Source organism: Oreochromis niloticus, linkage group LG10, assembly GCF_001858045.2.
Source record: "Oreochromis niloticus isolate F11D_XX linkage group LG10, O_niloticus_UMD_NMBU, whole genome shotgun sequence".
Taxonomy (NCBI): domain Eukaryota; kingdom Metazoa; phylum Chordata; class Actinopteri; order Cichliformes; family Cichlidae; genus Oreochromis; species Oreochromis niloticus.
Window position 1 is genome coordinate 32,588,371 of NC_031975.2, and position 22,122 is coordinate 32,610,492.

Sequence of the window (22,122 nt, forward strand, 5' to 3'; positions counted from 1 at the left end):
AAAGTCCATTTCGCCAGCGTTCCTTTTGACAAAGTAAAGGTTGCAATTAGGCGGAGGAGCTCATATTCAAAAGTTGCAACGGTGTCTTGGAGCGCTGAGTGACTGACAGTTTTCCAATCACCAGTTCAAACCACTGTACTTAAATACTAATCATTCCAGTACAAAATTTACATGTCTCCAAGTAGAGTCCCTCTTCTTCTCTCCAGGCTTTATAAACAATAATGGTCGGAGATGTCGATCAGTGGTATGTGCACAAAGTTTGAATCAGATATTAATACATCAAATTGTTGCAGGGGGCTACTTGTTATCACTGCTATAGAAAGGCTAAAATGCCAAATCTTTACCTCTTAATCTTTTCCGGCTACGTTTGTTTTTCAGTTAGGCGACAGTACCTGGGTCCCTGGTCTCCCGGCAAACAGAGCTAGCCATTTGGGTACACCCAAAGCAACACCGTGGTCCAACCGTTTACCATCACTTTAGCAGCAGGTACACCATTGCCTCCATTGTTGTGTTTGTATTAGAAACAAGTCATCTCACGCTGTTAAGCTCACAAAGTGAATGGGCTTTGAAGCAGATGTGCGGTACAGGTTAGAGTAACTAGGATTTGGTTCTTAGTCAGGCAACTTCTGGGTTCAGTCGGTTTTGTCCAGTTTTATGAAGGTAAATGGCTCCTTCCTGGTAACCTATCCCAGACTTGTAAGGACGCCTTTCTGAGCACAGTTGTTCAGTACCTCGTGAAAACAGACGCGCCTAGCAGAGGATGGTTTCGATCCATCGACCTCTGGGTTATGGGCCCAGCACGCTTCCGCTGCGCCACTCTGCTCCACATGTGCTGTCAGACTAGCGCTGCTTAAAAGTGGGCCTTGAATAACATCTTGCATGAACAAACAGGGAATTCTGAAAGTGGACAGCACCCGCTTGATTATTGTCTTTTATAAATCTTTGTCACCTCGGCGTTTAATGCTTCAGAGCTTCTTGGACTGCTTGTCAGATCTCGTGTGCGGCCCAACAGATTTTAAGCTAGGGTCACCCAACCATTTCCTCGTTAGCTGCTAACTCTTAAGAATCCCTGAGGTTATTGTGTGAGTCACTGGGTCGCATAGTCACGTATACGCTTAGAAGTGAAAGCACTGACACTTGGGGTTGCATATCTTTACTTCGGAAATAAACCCATGAAGTCTCTTCTCTGAACCTTATTTTACCTCATGTTAAGCATAATCGACGTTCTGATTCACAAACACACTCTGCTGATGCACTTCGATGCTCTTAACCCTTCCCGCTGATTGTCAATGGTGGTTCTTATCGGTAGAGATGTAATACCGTTTGTAATCACAAGCACCGCAATTAGACATGAAATCTGAATGTATCCAACACAGCGGACACAGTGACATTGTCCACAGTGAAAAACTATCCTGGATATGATGAGTTTGCTTCAGAGAGCCGAGCCCAGCTCTGAAGCTGCCTTTACATTTCATTATCATTCAAAACTATTTGTTTGCTCAAAATGAAAAACTTATACTCGTTATTTGAATGTTTTTTTCGTTAGAAAAATTTTGTGAGTTTCTCTTTGGTGCAGTCTTTACTTCTTTCAACTATGTGTTTACATGTATCTCATGGCATTGTTCTTTTTATACCTGCAGCATGCGGTGTTTTGTTTGCCATTTTGATTCAGTTCCATTTACAGAGGCCCTCTAATTCAGCTACGATTCACACCTATCCAATGTATTCACACCTGTTGCTTTCAGAAAACAATGGAACGGTCCAGCTGGCCCAGCCCCCCACCCCAGACGGTCAACACTTGCGGCTCCCCCATCACCTCTACCACTCAGTAAAGCTCAGCAGTTGACACCTCTCTCCATACTTGAAAGGGATGTAAACAGACTCTCTAAGACACAGGACCCACGCAAAGCAGCTGGGCCAAACTGGGTGCCTCCATCCACCCTGAAGCGCTGTGCTGATCAGTTGTCTACAGTGTTCACTGACACCCTCAACAACTCACTGGAGACACGTCATGAGTCATGGGCCTTAATGTCTGGAGAGACGCACGAGCATACCACAAGGAACTAAAAATCTTCCTATGCAGAGAGAGTCACAGCCTGTGGTCCTCGCACTCTGGAAACACTTGGCTGACCTTGACGTGATTTGAACACGCAACCTTCTGATCTGGAGTCAGACGCGCTACCATTGCGCCACAAGGTCCCACAAAGCGCTGCCTCTCTCCGAAACATCTGAAATTCTCTGCAAAGCCAGTCCGTCTTCTTTCCACACAAGCAATTTTTCAACTTGTGAATGCAAAGAAGTTGTGTCAAAGACGCATGTCATTTCAAACCATGCATGTCAACACGCACACATAGAATCTCCACTTATACTTGAAAGGTTCTCCTCTTTGAGGGAAGAGTACAAATCCAGGTGTGAAGTGCGCTTGCAGTAGTCAATCAAAAGCCGAACAAAGTGTCTGTCATTCAGTGCTCGCGCTCTGATCAGCTTTGCCGGCCAGCTAGACGAATTCTTAACAATGGATATTTGTTACTGATGCTTGTCAGAGAAAGACAAAGTCTTTGGACAGTGTCTAACAACAAAAGACCTTACTCTGACACACACCTGAGAAGTGATTGCTCAGTAGGGAGTGCTTTTGTACGTGATGATCTCCAGTCTCCAACAGAACCTGCTCTGGAGAGGCTCCTTGCGCCGTCTGCACCAAAATGCTATATATGAGGTAGGAGACCAGTTCTGTCAGCCTTGAATGAAATCTTACCTGACTAAAAGACCTTACAGTTCACACACAACACAATCAATGGTCTCTTCAACGACTGTTAATGGTATTTACCAGAGAAGTGACTTCTGAGTAGGGAGTGGTCTGGTATGTGATGATCTCTAAAAGGACCTGCGCTGTTGGAGCAGGCGTCTCTCACCATGCTCCAAAAGGTGTAGGTGAGCTGAGGGAGCTGTGATGGCCGAGAGGTTAAGGCGTTGGATTTGAAATCCAATGGGGGGTCCCCGCGCAGGTTCAAACCCTGCTCACAGCGAAAGTCCATTTCGCCAGCGTTCCTTTTGACAAAGTAAAGGTTGCAATTAGGCGGAGGAGCTCATATTCAAAAGTTGCAACGGTGTCTTGGAGCGCTGAGTGACTGACAGTTTTCCAATCACCAGTTCAAACCACTGTACTTAAATACTAATCATTCCAGTACAAAATTTACATGTCTCCAAGTAGAGTCCCTCTTCTTCTCTCCAGGCTTTATAAACAATAATGGTCGGAGATGTCGATCAGTGGTATGTGCACAAAGTTTGAATCAGATATTAATACATCAAAATTGTTGCAGGGGGCTACTTGTTATCACTGCTATAGAAAGGCTAAAATGCCAAATCTTTACCTCTTAATCTTTTCCGGCTACGTTTGTTTTTCAGTTAGGCGACAGTACCTGGGTCCCTGGTCTCCCGGCAAACAGAGCTAGCCATTTGGGTACACCCAAAGCAACACCGTGGTCCAACCGTTTACCATCACTTTAGCAGCAGGTACACCATTGCCTCCATTGTTGTGTTTGTATTAGAAACAAGTCATCTCACGCTGTTAAGCTCACAAAGTGAATGGGCTTTGAAGCAGATGTGCGGTACAGGTTAGAGTAACTAGGATTTGGTTCTTAGTCAGGCAACTTCTGGGTTCAGTCGGTTTTGTCCAGTTTTATGAAGGTAAATGGCTCCTTCCTGGTAACCTATCCCAGACTTGTAAGGACGCCTTTCTGAGCACAGTTGTTCAGTACCTCGTGAAAACAGACGCGCCTAGCAGAGGATGGTTTCGATCCATCGACCTCTGGGTTATGGGCCCAGCACGCTTCCGCTGCGCCACTCTGCTCCACATGTGCTGTCAGACTAGCGCTGCTTAAAAGTGGGCCTTGAATAACATCTTGCATGAACAAACAGGGAATTCTGCAGGTGGAGAGTATCAAGCACGGTAGATAACTGTGCACTTATCACTTCCGAATATGGGCAGATGTGATTACCAATCGAGCGACACTTTAATTTCATAGGCAGTAGTTCTTTATATAATTGAAGCTGGGAAAACGTCAGTTTAACTTTTAAGGTCAAAGTGAGATTCCTATTATGCGATTGCAAGAAATTGGTATTCAGAAAAACCTCAAATGACTCTAACATTGCCACTTACTTCACATAATGTACCCCATCTATATATTCACTTAATGTATATAATGTTCTTCTCACCCCTTTTGCACATTCGAAGAGCGTGACAGGATACATTTCGCTGCTTGTTGTACATGTATAACTATGCACGTGACAAATAAAGAACCTTGAATGTATTAAAGAGCCCACACTCTCCTGCTGGTGTTAACGGTAATTCATTAGGATTGCCAGTGTGTGTCACATGTTTTCACCAACGAGAGTAAACCTTTCTACACCATCACTGGTCAACACTGTTTCCGCTCTGTGCCCATAGAACTGAGGACACGGCGGATTAATTTACAAGACTAACAGGGATGAAAGGAGGATCTTTATTATTGTACAGTATAAAAACTGTGTGTGTGTGTTTATATTACTACAGACTCTCCAGTTGGTTACCAAGAAAATCTTGTACATATGAAAAGAGTAAAGAAACATATACGTCTATATATCTATTAATTTGCCACTTTATTACAATCACATGGCAGCAATTCAGTGTTTCACCACAGATAAAGGGGTGGTGAGCAGAAGACTACACTCAGTCATTCCTGTTAATGAGAACAGGAAACCGAGGGTAGAATATACACAGGGTCACCAAAACTGTACGACAGAGACAGAAAAACGTTTTTGCCTGTATCAGTGGTCCAGGCTGCTGCTGGCGTGATGGTGTGGGGTCATCGATTAAACTCCACAGCCTGCCCGAGTGTTGACCAAGTCCCTCTCTTTGTGACCTCAGTGCACTGTGTTCATCAGGATAGCAAAGCTCAGACTAGTCTGAGTTCTTTTATTGAAACACTCATCGTGGATGCAGCCGACACATCTAATGATGTCCACGTCAACATGGAGCCAAACTTCAGAGGAATGTTTCCAGCAACTCGCTGAATCTAAGCAATGAAGACTTCAGGAAGCTTTATGGCAAAAAGTGGGTCCAACCCAGAACCAGCAGTCTACCTAATGAATTGTGTGTATTTGGTAATTGTCCGAGGTTGCTGTCAAATAAGACAACACAGTAGTAACACAAGTACTGGCTGTGTTCAGTCCAGCTCACAAATCTCACAAGTGTCAGCTTTGTTTTTGTACATGGATATAAAAATATAGATATGCACTGACCTGAGTCTGAATCGAGTCAGTTATAGAAATTAGTGATGATACCCATCCCATCCCATACCCATACCTGACCTGTCCAGGTGTACCCTCCCTCCTGTGACCGCTGGGATATGGGCCTGGGCTTGGATATGCAGTTAAAAGTGACGGATTCTTTTTATTTTCCAGTCTGTGTGGAGGAGACAGGTTTGGGTCCCATGCCCTGTTTATATGTTACTGCTGTACAGTCTTTAAAACGAGTGAGAGACACTTCAGAATAAAGCTCTGTTTAATGATCTGGTCTGAAAACCAAACATATTTCAAATAAATGATCAGATTCAAACTTGCACCGTAGCTGTGCTCTCCTGCAAAGCTCCACATGTGATGTGGTTTAGCAGAGCTGAGCTGTTACTTTTTCTGCAGCCAAGCTTAGAGCTAAACGCTCTGGACCAGAGTGAAGTTGCCCCCCCACCTTCTTCAGATCAAATAAAACTGATGTTGAACGTTTCAGCTGCTATCATTTTAAAAATATAAATAAAAGTTTATAGAGGTCATTCGAGGTCAAACAGCTCCTTTCTTTACTGTGAAAAGGTTGTGAGTCATAAACCAGTATTGGATATTTTTATCATGATCACACTCTTTAAAAGTAAAAAAAAATATTTGGAATATACAAAACTATCAGAACAACGTAGGCATGCTTCCTGTTAGAAATACGAAATACATGGAACTGTCGAGCCTCACAAGAATGACTCCAAAAATTTTAGCTATTTCATCACAAACCAGCACAAATGTGGCACACTTGATTGACACCATTTTAATTTGTTTTCTTTAATGAGCGTGTGTGTGTGTGTGTGTGTGTGTGTGTGTGTGTGTGCGCGTGTTTGTGGGGGTGACCCGGGGGGTGACCCCGGATGACCTCTAACAACTTTTATTAATATCTTCTTTTTTTTTTTTTTTGTCTGTCCCATTTGGTTCTTAAGCCGTCAGAATTGTTGTCTGAAGACCAACAAGGATACCAAATGGATTTATTTTGCCAAATGGATCATCATGGCATTGCCGTATTGGTCCATTTGATCAAACTTTGTTGTTATTATTTACTTTATTTTCAGTTGTTACAGATGGGACAGACATGACTGGGGGATAGGAAAGGGAGAAAGAAAGAGAGGAAGGAAAAGAAAAACAGAAGGGAAAAGGGACAGTGAGAAAGGGCACTTACAAAGACAAAGAGAAAAAAAAATCTCCTGGATCACCTGTTGAGAGAAAAAGAAGAGAAGACAAGCAAAAAAAACCAAAAACAAAGCAACATACTAAACACAACACCATCACGTTAATCTAGCTAAGTGTGAACAGCAGTAAATACTAAATATTGAATGTTGTTGTGCAGCACGCAGGACAGACAGCGCACAATGTGCTTTGGAGTAGCAGCTAAGAAAGGTGTAGTTTATGTCTACGAACAGTGAACACCCGTGTGCACACCTGTGTGGATCAACGCGCTTGTATACAAAAGGTTTCCCCATGTAACGGTCTGCTAGAGGGTGTGGAGGGCCATAGCCCCGTCCCCCAGGGCATGAAGCAGGCATGGAGGAGATCCAGGCTCCAGACATCCAGATATTTTACTAATATCTTTAAAACAAAATCAGCACAAACGAAAATGTTTGACATCAATTTTGTTTGATTTGAAGAAGGTGGGGGGCCAACTTCACTCACATGGACGACCAAACACTGGACCTGCAGACAAAACACACTTCTGGAAAATTCAAACAATTCAATGCACACACACATACACACACACACACACACACGCACGCACACACACACATATGTAAACACGTGTGTGAACTCAAAACGTCAAAAAGGAAAGAAAACATGTCTGCATCGGTACATGGATGTGAATTTATCTCGTTTCCAGACAATAAGACGGCATCTCTGCTGCTCAGCGCTCTAATCAGAGGCACACTTATGTGCTATAAATCATGTAAAAGGTCCACATAGCTGCATTTAAATAACAGCTAAATAAAACCCAGTCGCTCCTCTCGGTGCTTATTATTTTAAATTTTATGTGCTTTTGGTAACAGAGAGAAACTCGGTGTCGTAGTACCGTGAACGTCCACTACGGGGCGCTATCCGTCTCATTTTTCCCCATTTGGCAGGTGTCCGTGCTTTTACTTTGAAAGTCGCAGCAGGAAGTGCGCGTTTCATTGTTAGAGCGCGTTGACTGTGGTCCTGCGGCCGCTCAGCCTCCTCCCGTCGTCGCCATGGTGCAGATGATGGAGTCGCAGTGCGAGTATTTCATGTATTTCCCGGCGGTGCCGATCACGGACCTGTCCGACCCGGCCCGGTACCGCACGCTGCCCCGCAGGAGCCACCTGTACCTGGGCGAGACCGTCCGCTTCCTCCTGGTGCTGCGCTGCAGGGACGCCGGAGCGACGCCGACCGAGCACGGCCCCGGTACGTGAGGGAGGGCCGGGGAGAGATGAGTGCACGAGCCTGTGATAGTCACACAGACGTGAACACGAACCCGCGGAAACACGAAACCGTGAAAACACGGAGACAGGGCGCAGTGTTTGGTGTGGGAGCAGCTGTCACAAAAACCTGCTGAGGCTCCTCCTGTAACCTTAGCATGTTTTCGTGACGTGTCCCGCAGGTGTGCACAGGATATCCTCGTTATGTCGTCTTACATACGTCACATGTATTTATATGCATGAGTCACGTTAATCAGGATGTATAAATATTTAAAGCAGGAACAAACAACAAAGCTTCAGCAGTGACTGCTGCACACAAAGGAGGCCGCACACTCACGGTTAACCCTTTGTTGACCCACAGACACGCCCTCTGATTATCTGCATTTATGGGGTCATATCTGCACCACCCAGAAACCTCCACCTGACTGTTATGGGCACGCAGTTTAGGTCAAAGCAGGCTAAACATCAGCGGTAACAGAGCACGAGAAGCTAACACATCCAGACCATTGACTGTAGAAAACATGGACGATGCGACTCCGCCTCCTACCATTGTGCAAAAATGAAGCCAAAATACCCCGCTTGTGGAGGCTGCCATCTTGCAAATTTGGAGCCAGAGTCTGCGCAGTAGTGACTTGAGGTGGAGCGACTGTGTAACGCTCCCGCCCACACACCCGCTGGACATGACCGCAAACACGCCCCTCTACACTTTTTACGTAGCCCGGCTGCTCGAGTTTTTTTGCTGGTTTACCGCGACTGACGACTCCTTTAATTAAGGTAAATACAACCATGTCACTGTTATAAAAAAGACACACAGCTTATCATCTTATAGTTCTAAAATCACTCTGTTGTTAATTCGTTTGCTAGATTAGCCGCTAGCATACGCGCTGTGTTGGAGGCTTGTTGCTAGCTAGTTAGCGATGCTACACACCTGCTACTCTAATAGTCTGTGTTATTGAAGGATTCAGCACTTCTTATGTTTGTTTTTATCCATTTTTAGACAGCGATGAGATCATCTGCACACTCTACAGAGGCCCAGAGTTACTGTTAATATCAAAAATATAATGCTGTCCTTTGAGATTTTAACATAAGACTGTGAGTGTAATGGATCTAAAACTGTTTAAATCTTCAGAGCCCTCTACAGCCTGGTAACATGGAGACTTTAAAAACATCAGCAGAACGTTTCAGTAGTGTAGTCTAATTTGTTCTTTTCATTTAATAATAGAGTCCATATTATATCAACAGCTACATTCACCCTGGAGAGAAACTAGTGAGGGAGACCATCAGGACCAAGCTGGGTTTCCTGGGTCCAGAGGTTTGGAGAAACTTCTTCCTTTTCTTTCATCACAGCTGTCCTGTGCCAGAAGTTCTGTTGACCCACTGAGAGAGGCATCATTTAAGAAACACCAGGAAGACTGAAGCTCATCGCATAGATCAAGCAGGACTCATGATCTTCACCAGCAGCTCCCTCACAGGGAAATCTTCAGCACTCCTCCGTAGGCCCGATCCAGGAGATGGATAAACCCAGCATTTCATGAACACTGTGATGGAGACCTTTGGTTTGTGTAATGTTATAAATACTTGGATACTCCCCAGAGGCTCCAGACTTTTACATAAAGATATTATATTCAGTCCTGTAGAAAGTTATATATTTAAAAATATATGATCCTCTCTGGTTACTCTGGTATGAATAACTCTGAATCACTTATAGTAAATAACACACTATCTGCAAAAAACTGTGAAAGAATTCCAGATGACAAGTTTGTAGTTCAACATACAAGTGACAACCTTTGACCTTCATCAGGTTTTATTTAATTGTGCCAGAGAAAATCTCATATGCTCTTCATGCAGCTGAGTACATCAAGTGTTTAAAACAGAAGCTGTGCAGGTCTGAGATCAGCAGCTTTGTGAAACACCAAACTGAGGTCCTGTTAATGCTGATATATAGTGACACTGTTACATGAGTGATTAATCCTTTTGTTTTTTTGTCTTTAACTTTATCAATAAAGCTGCAGCTTTCACTACAGCACGTGTGGTACTTTAACCTTTGTACTGTTTTCATCAGTTCATTTTGCAGTTAACATGTTGGATGATCTGTCTGCTGTCACTGGGTGGTGCTGAGGTCTGAATCTGAGGGCAGCTCCTGTAATCACAAAGAGAACAGAACCATCAAACTCAGATATAAATTTTATCCCTCAAAATTGAAATAAAGCTGATTCTTCTGTCCTCACACACTCAGGATCTGAAGTTCTTCTCTTACATTTTTTCAGTATTACAGTACACTACAGTACTTTAATCCATAGTTCCTGATTAATGAGGAGTTACTGAAGTACAAGCTTTTAAAAAAGATGTTACTGTCTTTACAGATGTGGCGAGAGACTGAAAACATGCTGTTGTTTGCATATATTTAATAATCAGCTCTGCACAGGAGCTGCAGCAGGGTGCAGCCTGTTGCTTTTACAGTATAATACTTGTAATAAAAGTACAGTAACAGTAATTAGTGACTGAGTAGCCCGGAACGTTTCTCTTGATTTCTTTAGTAAATTCATTCACCTGCACAGATTAGCTAAACGAACCCTGACAGTCGAGTGCTCATTTTAGCTAGCTAGGTCTCAGGACATAGCTAAGGACGGTAGTTACGGATTAGCTTACAAACACGTTTAACTTACCGAAAAAGTGCAGCCGGGCCTCGGGTCCTACTGTCAGGTAGTCCAGTTTACTGAAGAACACCTCAGGCTGTCAAGTTAAAACACTCGGTCGTGTTTTCGTAGCGTAAACGCTGGCCCTCCTCTCAGAGCCTACGCTCTATCTGCTATTCCCGAACACAGATACGCAAGTTTCTCCGTGACTGCAGCTGCCAGTCAAAGCTGTTATGATGACGTTTCACCCCAATTTAACATCGCCGCGGTAGGAATTAGAATCAAACTTATGGGAAAGGAGACCCCTCGGACATCAATCAGCATGATGAGAACTATTGATAACAAAAGAAAGAATCTTTGGAAAAAAATTATCTAAGGAGAATAAATTTATTTTAGTCTGACCCCAGTCCCATCCGCTAACATGGAGGAGGCGGGGTTTATGACCTATACTGCAGCCAGACACCAGGGGGCGATAGAGACGTTTTGGCTTCATTTTTGGGGAGCTGTGGCGTCGTCCATGTTTTCTACAGTCAATGATCCAGACAAATGCAGTAATTAAACCTGCGTTTGGCCCACAGTAGATACGAGCTTCAAATGAAACCATGTAGGCGCAGAGTGGGACTCAACGTCACATACAATGAACCGGAGTTAAACTCCTGAGATGATCCGGCCGGGGGACACTTACCGATACAGGACCAGAACGATCGCTCAGTACTCTGCAAACTGGAGCTGAGACGGGGTAAAATCCCACAGCTCTAACACGGCTGAAGCACTGAAACAGGAAATTATCTAAAGGTTCAAAACAGGGTGAGCGCTGCCACTGAAAACAAAGAAACAAAAGTTTCAGTTATTTTCTCAGAAGTCTGAGTGACAGAGTCAAACTCTTGAAACTTTTGTACCAAAAAATGTTTCTTTGGGTGTAAAAAAGCTTCCTTAATTCTGGAGCGGAGCTGTCTGTTTTCCAGCAGGGGGCACTGATGGCACAGCGGCAGGTTTTGGGACCGAATCGGCCAGCAGCCGGGCGTGGAGGGAGTTGGCCGGATCTCTGTGCGCTGTGGCGAGCGTGAGTCCGGGTGAGAGCAGTCGTCACCGGGGCAACCACCATCAGCATCACCACGACTACCAGAGCAGCGGGGACGAGGCCAACGAGGACGGCGAAGAGGACTACATCGCAGCTGCCGAGGCCGCCATCGCAGCGCTCGGCAGCAGGGTTGATTCCCGGTGCCGGAGCTTCAGGGACTGCAAACCTCTGCTCATCCACAACTCCTCTGGGACGGCGTCGAGGGAGTTCCGCAGGGCGCCCGTCCAGGTAGACGCGCACCTTTACCTGTCTTTGATATGGCGCTCCTCTCTCCACCTGTTAGATTAAGATCAGTCCTCAGAGGCGATGCTGTCCTCTCAGGCGCGATGATGTGTTTGCTCCTCCCTGTCAGTCTCCTCTAGATGAGCCGGTGGTCCTGACGGATGAGGTCATCTTCCCGCTCACCGTCTCTCTGGACAAACTGCCCGTCAGCACCCTTAAAGTCAAGGTCCGCCTCGTTTTGGATGCAGATATCTGGTGTTGTGTGAAGGCTTTGAGTCGTAGCTGCTTTGCTCAGTAATTTTGCTCCGTGTGCATTCAGGTGATGGTCACGGTGTGGAAGAAGGAGGCGGAGAAAGTGGAGGTGCAGGAACTCGGCTACCTGAGCGTGCTGCAGCAGAGAGAGCCGACGCACACCTTCAGACACGACCTGAACACTTTCAAGGCTCAGGGTAGGCACTGAATGCTTCATGGGAACGCCGTGGTTAGAGCGCCACAGAGCCAGACCGTTCCATTAAACATGAGCCACAGACAGGGAACTGCTGTTACACCAGGGCTGAGAGGAAGCAGGGAACAGGTGGGAACAGCGCACACCTGACAATGACTGACACAGGTGACAATGAGAACAGGTTTGACACTCAGGAAGCAGAACAAACAAGATGCAACAGGAAAGTAACCTTCAAAATAAAACAGGAAGTACTGAACACTTATGAATCAAAGTAATGGAATGACGAGACCTCTCTGCATTAATCATTATTTATTATTGATGTCTGGCTCTCTTCCACAGCAGGGGGTCACATGAGTGTGGGGTGTTATTGTAGGCTCTGCCTGACAGTGTAAAGCTCCTCGAGGTGACACAACCTGAAAACAGAGTCGTCAGAGCACAACAGAGCATCCGTCTAGATTTCATTAAATCAAGATAAATACTGTAACAGTAAAAAAACAATAAATCCAGCCATGATGGAGGTCAGTTACTGACATATGATCAGTTTCATTGATCAGTCGGGGGTTAAATCAGCTCGTTCAGTCCCGGCCTCCTCGACACCTCAGTCACCTGAGGTGGGGTGGGACTCATTTCCTGCTCCTCTCCGCCCTCGCCTCTGAGAGCCTCGCTGAGGTTCTCAAACTGAGGGCGGGACTGTTTCATCCTGATAAACAGAATTTTAATGATTTTATAAGATGTCATGTTGTCCTCTGGGAGGTTTAACGCAGCTTCTGATCCACAGTGAGCACCACCCTGACCGTCCTGCCGCCTCCGACCGTCCGCTGTAAGCAGATGACTGTTTCTGGAAAACACCTCGCTATCTTAAAAGGTACAGAACACTCTTCATCGTCACTGGGATGTCACTGGGATGACAGATGTTTACATGTCAGGGAAGCCTCCAAGCTAAGTGACATAAACCCAGCTGTGTGCTGTGAGGTCAGTCAGGAAAATGCATGAAGCTGAACAGGGCAGCGATCAGCACGTCCTTTAACCTGACGTCCAGTAGTGGTTGGCGGATCTATCCAAATATCGATAGTATCGATCCCAAGTCGGGGTCGGTATCGGATCGATACTAGCCTGGTTAGATCGATTCTTTACTTTGAGTTCTGCTTGCTAGCTATGCTGTGCTTTCGGCAAAAACGAAACAGCCAGGTCGCTGGACTCGCCGCTCCTGTGTCAGCGGAGAGCAGGCACACTTTGCTCCCCCGGCCCCCCCTCTCTTATGTTTCGGTGTTGCGCTGACACGTCACGTGACTTAGACACTTTGGGGGTTATTAAGTTGTTTACATATTAATTATATTTTTACCAATTGTTTTTGTTGTTGAGAATTTTAATTGTAATTTTCGTATTATAGTTTATCAACACTATTTGTTTTAATTTGTTTGCGTGCACTTAAGATTAAAAAATAAGAAAAAAAAAAAACAGATCGCCACCACGGCAGACCCGGTGGCATTTTCATGCTTCGCCGCATCATTTATTCTTACAATAATCACACGGTTGCTGTAACAGTACATTCAACGGCTGCCGTACACATCACCACCACCAAACCTGCAGTGGCATCGCAGAACACGCCCTGCCACATACCCCCATCGCCCACTTCACCCCACCCCGCAAGCAGGCGAGGGAATCGGCCCAGACCATCGGCGCCCCATGCCCCGGCATGAGTCCACCTCATCTGCAGCAGCATCGCAGACCACGAGCTGCCACAATAATAAAACATTTTTTATTTAATTATAAATAAATTATTTCTCCTAATTATGTCCTGGGTTTTAAGTAATTAATAATACCAAAGGAAACATCACAAAAAACACTTAAGGTCATGAAAATTAATTGCGATTTAGCAATTCAATGAGGCATCCACCTGATTTATTGAAAAGTATCGGTATCAGTATCGGCGATACTGGCCCGTATTTACTTGGTATCGGATCGATACCAAAATATGCAGTATCGCACACCACTAACGTCCAGCATGCCAGCGCACTCAGCCGGCACGCCGAGGCATCGCTGAGACCCCGTAAAGGCCGAAACTGCCGAGTCTCTGCTGTTATTGGTTGTGACTCTGATCAGCAGGACGATGTAGGAATATTTTGGTATTTAATCTAAAAGCACCAGCAGAGGGCGCTGGTTTTTAACTCATCGTTAAAGACCGAAACAAATCCTTGCTTGGTTGCAGTGGTTTGATTCAACCTGTGATTCTGTTTCCTGTCCGACTCTCAGTGCTGAACGAGTCTTCTCAGGAGGAGGTGAGTATTCGGGATGTTCGGATTTTACCGAACCTCAACGCTTCCTACCTTCCCGTGATGCCCGACGGCTCCGTGCTGCTGGTGGACAACGTGTGGTACGTATATGAGTGAGGCACGTTCAAATGGTGTGTGGAAGGTTTCTGCTCAGAGTTCAGAAGGCGCCGCCGTGGCTGCTGGGTTCATTTTGGAGACAGGCGAGACAAATATGCTCAACGTGCATTTTCTTACATGTATTATGCAGTTTTGTGATTTCTGCTCCTGTTTCTGGATGCTTTGCTCTCACATTAGTTATTACTCTGTGTTTGTTACATTGCATTTAATGGCAGTGTGTTGTGTATACTTTGTTACGCTGTGTTGGATTTTTATCGTTTGTATCATTGCAGATAGTTTTTAGTAATGATGCCACTTTGTCTTATACTCGATTACTTTGAGTTTCTGGGACTTTGTTAGTCGTAAAACGAGTTGTTGTGCAGTCAGATTGTGTGTTTGTGTGATCTCGTGTGCGCCTGAATGTCTGTATTTGTTGTTCTTCGCTCCGCAGCCATCAGTCCGGTGAGGTCGGCATGGCGTCCTTCTGCCGGGTGGACAGCCTGGCCTGCCGCCTTCCCAGCATGCTCAGCGCTTTAGAGGAGCACGACTTCCTGTTCCAGCTGAACCTCAACGACATGCCGCAGGACGACTCCAATGAGGTGCGCACACATTCGTGTTGCGTTGTGTGTTTTATAGTTTGGTGCACAGTGCGCTCTGGTCACATGACATGTTGTGTTCTCCTCACGATTTCCTGAGGAAGGAAAAGTCAGTGCCGTGTTTCTGTGGACAGATGTGTCAACGCAGGATTTTATTACGACTTTGAAAGGCAGACACACTTTAGGGCAGCTGTGATGCGGCGGTCGGCGAATCGTTCCTGGATTAATGCGTCCTTTATTTATTTCACTGCGGTCAGCATGTGTGTGCTTGTGTTCAGGGGCTGGAGGTTCCTCTGGTCGCTGTGCTGCAGTGGTCAACTTCCAAGATGCCTTTCACCAACTGCATCTACACCCACTACAGGTAAGGCTGGATGAAACGCTCCACACGTGCTGTGTTAGTCATGGGAAGAGATATCCAGGCTCGGGGGTGCAGACCTCTGCTGTGACCACCAGGAGCGACGGGAAAAATCTGGGTGTATCCTGACATATTTCCCGTCCAGCAGCAGGTCAACACAGTGTGTTTTGTTTTTTGTTTTCCTGCTGCTTCTCTAAATGACCCGCCGTCCTCCCTCCCCTCCACCCAGGTTGCCCAGTATCCGTCTGGACCGGCCGCGCTTCGTCATGACGGCCAGCTGTCCGAGCACCGTCAGGGTGAAGGAGCACTTCAAGGTCAAATATGTTCTTCTCAACAACCTGCAGGACTTCCTGGCTGTGCGGCTCGTCTGGACTCCAGAGGGTCAGCGAGCATTTCCATTCATGTTTGATGTTTTGAAAAAATCCACCCTGCAGCTGTTTGAAAGGAAACCTGTGAACGGGTTTATTTCTGGGACATTTTACAGTTTTTCTCAAATGCTAAAACACAAACGCCAAACCTCTAAACCAGATGACCAGTTGTCTAAACACATTTACTAAATCGAGCCATCATTTACCAATATCATAAACACATGTCACATGAAGACACAATTCGCAGAACACAATCCTCCGTTGTCATAAATCTAACCACATCTGTCCTTGCTAAAACACAAGTTGCAAAAGAACTCTGCTCATATTCTCAAATAAAAGCTCATGTGATGCAACATGCTTGCCACAGTCAGCAATATTTGAACACAATGAACACAGCTGGCGTCATTCATTACACACAACGACTCAAAATTGAAGACACTTGTTGCTAATGCTGTGAACACATGTATAAAAGCAAGTTCAGAGTGCAGATTCCAAACAAACACAATGGATGAAGGCAGAGTCAGGGGAAGAGGAATTCGATGCAGAGGAGGGAGAAGAGCTGGCCCTGGAAGAAGAGGAGCAGGCCAACGAGGAAGAGGAGAAGGTCCAGGAGGGAGAGCAAGACAACCTCGCACCATCATTACGGACGAGATGCGAGCAACAGTTATTGACCATGTCATTGTCCATGGCATGACAATAGCTGAAGCAGGACTAAAGCTGTGTCCCAAAACGTTGACTGCATCCTTCGGAGGACCCGGCCTTCGGTCTACGTGGGCCGGGTCCTTCGAAGACCAAGAAGGCCAGAAGTGCGAGGCTGTGAAATGGGACGGTCTAGCCTTCAGATCTGCGTCACCGCTGTGTGGGTGGAGTTTAATAAACTCGGCCGTCTGCTCCTTGCTATCTAAAATATAACAGGACACTGGCGTAAATTCTCGACCGTCTCACACTTCGGTTTAATCAGTTTTCTGTTTGACGTTTATTCAGCTGTGTGAAAACCACCCGGGGGATTAATAAAGTTTTATTTAATCTAATAATCTAATAACTTTGATCTCAGCCAAACCGATTTACTCACGAACAAATAAAACACAGAAAATAGGCAAACAATATCATTTTTAGGTTGTCTAAGTGACTTATATATGACGTTTAACCAGAGTAGCGAAAGAGCGGGGGTCTGACAACGATGAAGCCGGGAGTCCGCTGCTCTCACCGGCTGGAGTGACCATTGAACCCCCCGGTTTGCTATCGAGCGGGTGGGTAACAGACGTCTCCGAAAACGTTGGCGCACTTTTGCAAATATGCGATGTCTTGATAAACTGAGCAGATATTTGAAGTTTACACAGCTACTTTCTCGCCTGAAAATATGTTAAAAGTTTATTTTGTGACCCAGAAAGATTAATAAGACTAATTTTAAAACTTAGTAGCGGCCGCCATTGTTGGCAGCTGAAATTTGGCTGGACCGCGCTAAGAATTCTGGGATATGGTGGCCACGAAGGACACACCCAACCCATCCTTCAAATTCGGGGAAATGAAGGACGCATTTGTCGGCTGCATTTGAAGGAGTCGACGAATTGGGACAGCCTTCGTCGCCTGGCTGTGACGTAATCGGCTTTCAAATGCGGCCTCCGGAGGATGCAGCCGACGTTTTGGGACACAGCTTAAGAGTCCGTCCAAACCTGAGTAGGTTCACCGTGGCCACCATTATCAGGGCATTCAGACAACACAACAGGTATTGGACTCTATTGCTTTCTTTGTCACAATACAGTTTTACAAACCTGTGAAAGTAGTCTATTGGTTTCAAATCAGTTGTGACTGTATTGTAACACATGTTGAAAGTTGAAAGAATGCCACATAGAGGTGGGAGGGTTGCCATATTTACAGCGGCACAGGAAACCCTCATTGTGGATGTGGTTCGTGGGAACAACCTCATCAGACTCCGGGAGATCAGAGACAAAGTCATTGCCGATAATGTCAACTTTGAGAGCATTGACGATGTCAGCTTGGCCACAATAGACCGAGTTCTCCGGCGCCAAAAGACGCGGATGAAACAGGTCTATAGGGTTCCCTTTGAGCGCAACTCTGCGCGACACAAAGACCTACGTTACGAGTTTGTGCAAGTAAGTATACATCCATGTTCACAGTACAGTTAGTGGACATACTGTGTTGCTCAGTGGCCTACATTACTTCTGGACAATACTGTGCTACCTGATTGACTGTTGTTCTGAACACCTGTGCACTTTCACATTTTCACAGAGGATATTACAGTTGGACGCGATGGCCAGACCTCATGAGTACCTCTTCCTGGATGAGGCTTCAACCTGCAGAAACGAAGGCAAAGAGGCCGTAACATCATTGGCCAAAGAGCCATCACTGAGGTCCCTGGCCAACGGGGGGGGGGGGGGGGGGGGGTGATATTACTCTTTGTGCGGCCATGGGTTCGGAGGGGCTTGTCCACCGGCATGCTGTCCTTGGGTCTTACAACACCCAACGTCTCCTCACCTTCCTAGAGGAGCTAAAAGACATCCTCCTGGACCACCAACAACACCATCCTGGGCCCGCACATCACATTTATGTGATCATTTGGGACAATGTCCGCTTCCACAGAACAAACCAAATCAGAGAGTGGTTCACCACCAACAGTGACCACTTTTTAAACGTCTGTCTGCCACCCTACTCCCCTTTCCTGAACCTTATAGAGGAGTTCTTCTCATCGTGGAGATGGAAGGTTTATGACAGACAACCATACACAAGAGAGAACCTCCTAAGGGCAATGGAGCTGGCCTGTGTTGACATCCCAGCGGAGGCCTTCCAGGGATGGATTCGCCATTCCAGGGTGTTTTTCCCGCGGTGCCTGGCGAGAGACAATATAGCCTGCGATGTGGATGAGGTGATGTGGCCCGATGCAGCTCAGCGACATGATGCCGCACAGTGATTGTGGTGTGTGTGTGGTGTGAATAAAGGAAATAAAGAAACTTCACACCCTGATCGTGTTTTCAAGAGTACTGTTGTGTGCAATAGATTCTGTTTTTGCACTGAGTTGTGTTACAGTAGTGTAACACAACTCAACACGTACATGCAGGATTTTCTATAGATTTATACTCTTCATATGAAACTCACAAATCTAAATGCCTAATCCTCTGCAGAGATCTACGACGATCTGTTACTGTATAGTTTCGAAAAATATGCATTGGCAGTTATGAAACAAAGAACCTTCTCACAAATTGAGCATTGTGTTTTCAGTTGTTTTGCTGTAGTGTGTAATGATGTGTATAGTGTTTACATTTTTGAAAGCTTCGAGCTGCTCTTTCGGTGTGAAAGTTTGAGTTTTGCAGTGGGAAGGTGTGGTTGTGTTTATGTAGCTTTAGAAAAGGCTGTTGTGTTTAGACAGTGGGGAACATGGTGGGAACGTTTGAAATGTGTTTTAGCATTTGAGAAAAACTGTAACATGGCAGTCTATGGGGACTGAGCCTCTAGTGGACGTTAGGGGGAGTGCAGGTTTTGGCTCCTCAGCCCTGATGGTGCTTTGTCCGGCTGGTTGTAGTTGTGTTCTTCTCGGGGATGGAGACAGTTCTCTGGACCAGTTTCAGGAGAAACTCTCTGTCAGTCATGGTTCACACTGAGTAATGTGTTGTTTGCTTGCTCGCTCAGGTCGAGGTCAGGGGGAAGACGCAGCGCTGTCTGCCGTGGTCTGTCACACCCCTCTCAGTAACCTGGGTCACTGCCGCAAAGGAAGCACTCTGTCGTTCAGCGTGGCCTTCCAGATCCTCAAACCTGGACTCTACGAGGTACGCTGAGCTTTGAGCGCCTGCTTCCTTATTTCACCCGCTCACACAGGACATCATGTTTTCTCCTGTCTCTGCAGCTGAGTCAGCACATGAAGTTAAAGCTCCAGTTCACAGCGTCGGTGTCCAACCCTCCACCCGACGCTCGGCCCCTGTCACGTAAGCTCTAACCAGGAAACAAACACAAAAGGCTTCGACGCACGTCTGTCCTGATTTCTGTGTCGTGTCAAAACCATCCAGGTAAAAACAGCCCGTCCAGCCCGGCGGTTCGAGACCTGCTGGACCGACACCAGGCCAGTCTGGGACGCTCTCAGTCCTTCTCCCACCAGCAGCCGTCTCGGTCCCACATCATGAGGTAACTTTAGTAACTTCAGCCTTATATCACATCAAGTATGTCGTTTAATCTTATCTGTATGTCCGACAGGACGGGCAGCGCCATGGAGCGACGGGCCATCACGCCTCCCGTCGGCTCTCCGGTGGGTCGGCCGCTCTACCTGCCGCCGCAGGACAAGTCGCTGCTGTCGCTGGACAAGATCGCCAAGAGAGAGTGCAAAGTCCTGGTGGTGGATCCTGTCAGCTAGGCAGCGAGAGGAGAGGCTTTTATTTTGAAAGAGAAACGCACACGAGAAGAGATGACAAAGAATCTGACTTCATGTTACTGCAGGGAACACTCCTGTGTTTGATCAGCTGACCAATCAGGAAACAATCAGATTTTCCTTCACAAGGAGGAAGAAGTTCATCCTTCAGCTGAAATATTTCATGTTTTACTTCATTTAAAGACACTTTGTGTTTTCCAGCTCATTTCCTGGAAGCGTTCTTTAAAATTTTATCTTATATTGAACTTTAAAGCATCGTCCAGATTGAGCCACTGAATTGTTTTATGCTCCAGGTGTGTTTTACAGCATGAAAACTGCAAACACGCAGCTCAGCTCCAGGAAGAGCCGAAGAACTGAGAATTTATTTTACAATGTTTAGTAAAGTTTCCAGGAAATAAGCTGGGAAGTGCCAAACCTCCAAAATAAAGTGTTACCTTTTTACTTCTGTGTTATTTTCAGAGTAAAAGACATTACAGGTTAAAAACGTATAAAACTGAGGACAGTCACAGTTAATGTTTTCTTTCAGTGTTATTTCCTCCATCGCGTCACAAACAGTAACTTCAGCAGAATGTTGATAATAAAATGAATGGTTGTTGTTGTGGGTCAGCTTCCCTCTGAGGACACTCAGCCTTTTATTAAAGAGCAGCAGGAGTCTGCTGCCTTGCTCATGGTGTTCTGGTTCATCCTGGTTATGATCTGGCGCACGTTAGCAAGACAAACTCATGAAAACTCAAAATCAGGAATTCATCTGAGATGCAGGCAGGAATCTCCAGCACTCAACCCGGGAAAACAGGTTATTCCTGGCTCTGGCTATTCCTGATGTTTTTATGGGAGGGGCTACTGGGGCGTCAGTGTCAGCTGTAGCTCCTCCCACTCCAGGTAGTAACAGGGACCGTTGCTGCGTTAATTTATCGCAGTACTTGGTTTGTCATTAGTGAAACAATAAGCTAACAGCGAGGACACAGATGTAGTCAGAGTGTATCTGCTGTCTCACTGCTAAAAATCAACACAAGAAGAAATGCGCGTTTCTTTAACGTCCGAGGTCACATGATGCACCCAGGCATTTGATTGGTTCTGCTCTGTTCTCTGTGTACTTCTGTATTCTTGAAGACGTTTCATCCAAGAAGGTTTTGCAGTTCAGGAAGAATCTCAAAACTGGATTATAGACGGCAGACAGTTGGTGTCATAAGCCCCGCCCTCTGTTCAAAGATGGTCATTCACAGTGGACATAGATGCTTCTTTCACTCTCAAACCAACAGGTGGACTCTGGCATCCTCAAAAAGTGACCTTTGACCTTCAGATGCAGATGGACAGATGGGTTAGGGGTTGACAAAATAGTTTAGTTTGTGTTTCTGATCCTCCGTCGTTGGTGTCGGATCTTGTTTTCTGTGCGTCTTTGCTAATTTGACGAAAGCCTCGTTGGGATAACCACACGTTTCTTTACACGTGTGTTCCCTCTTTTTCCTATTTGTTTTAGAGGGAACGCTTAGAGGGTCCTGATGACTCCAACTTTGACAATTTTATCTATTTTTATTCAGTTATGACATAATTGTGATGATTGGCTGTTACACACGTTTGCCTGTTTGAAACAGAAAAATAATGCAAACAAAAAGAGATAAAAGCTTTTCCTCAGTACTTGCTGCTGCTTCATGTTCTGTGTGATAGTTTCCATCAAATTCACCAGAATCTGCAAAGCTTGTGACTTCCAGTGATGGATGAGAGACTAACTAAAACAAAATGCTTCCCTTCAGGTGCAGTAAGACTTTAGACCAGTGGACGTCCTGCAGTACTGACCACCACCACACACACAGATACACAGGGTAAAGATGGGCAAAAGTGGAAAAGCATCAGATCCTGAGAAACAACCAGCTGGAGCACAGTTTGAACAGTGTGTTTAATAAATGAGTGAAACATCAGGTCTGTGGATGGATTTGGTTTTCAGAAGATCGATTACAAAAAC

General features: G+C 45.7%; 1 protein-coding gene and 2 non-coding genes across 4 annotated transcripts; 2 read left to right on the forward strand and 1 right to left on the reverse strand.

Annotated features, from left to right (window-relative positions):
* Positions 1 to 2,127: 2,127 nt before the first annotated feature.
* trnaw-cca (transfer RNA tryptophan (anticodon CCA)) lies at positions 2,128 to 2,199 on the reverse strand. Its single transcript has one exon. It is a non-coding gene; the product is annotated as a tRNA-Trp (tRNA).
* A 745-nt stretch (positions 2,200 to 2,944) lies between these two features.
* On the forward strand, positions 2,945 to 3,026 carry trnas-uga (transfer RNA serine (anticodon UGA)). Its single transcript has one exon. It is a non-coding gene; the product is annotated as a tRNA-Ser (tRNA).
* A 4,331-nt stretch (positions 3,027 to 7,357) lies between these two features.
* LOC100703014 (uncharacterized protein C7orf43 homolog) lies at positions 7,358 to 22,078 on the forward strand. 2 transcript variants are annotated; one of them, XM_005457353.3, is made up of 13 exons: positions 7,358 to 7,701; positions 11,317 to 11,660; positions 11,785 to 11,880; positions 11,974 to 12,103; positions 12,878 to 12,964; positions 14,353 to 14,473; positions 14,920 to 15,067; positions 15,343 to 15,425; positions 15,649 to 15,800; positions 19,433 to 19,569; positions 19,647 to 19,725; positions 19,807 to 19,921; positions 19,991 to 22,078. In XM_005457353.3, the coding sequence occupies exons 1-13, from the start codon at positions 7,509 to 7,511 to the stop codon at positions 20,145 to 20,147; spliced, it is 1,842 nt and encodes a 613-aa protein (XP_005457410.1). In that variant the 5' UTR covers positions 7,358 to 7,508; the 3' UTR covers positions 20,148 to 22,078. The 2 variants fall into 2 exon arrangements, with proteins under 2 accessions (XP_005457410.1, XP_005457411.1); XM_005457354.3 differs by having other exon boundaries at positions 11,320 to 11,660.
* The last annotated feature ends 44 nt before the right edge of the window (positions 22,079 to 22,122 follow it).

Coding starts and splice junctions, on each gene's coding strand:
- LOC100703014 (XM_005457353.3), top strand. CDS start 7,509: ATGGTGCAGATGATGGAGTCGCAGTGCGAGTATTTCATGTATTTCCCG. Junction 19,570..19,646: donor TCAAACCTGGACTCTACGAG/GTACGCTGAGCT, acceptor CTGTCTCTGCAG/CTGAGTCAGCACATGAAGTT. Junction 19,726..19,806: donor CGACGCTCGGCCCCTGTCAC/GTAAGCTCTAAC, acceptor AAAACCATCCAG/GTAAAAACAGCCCGTCCAGC.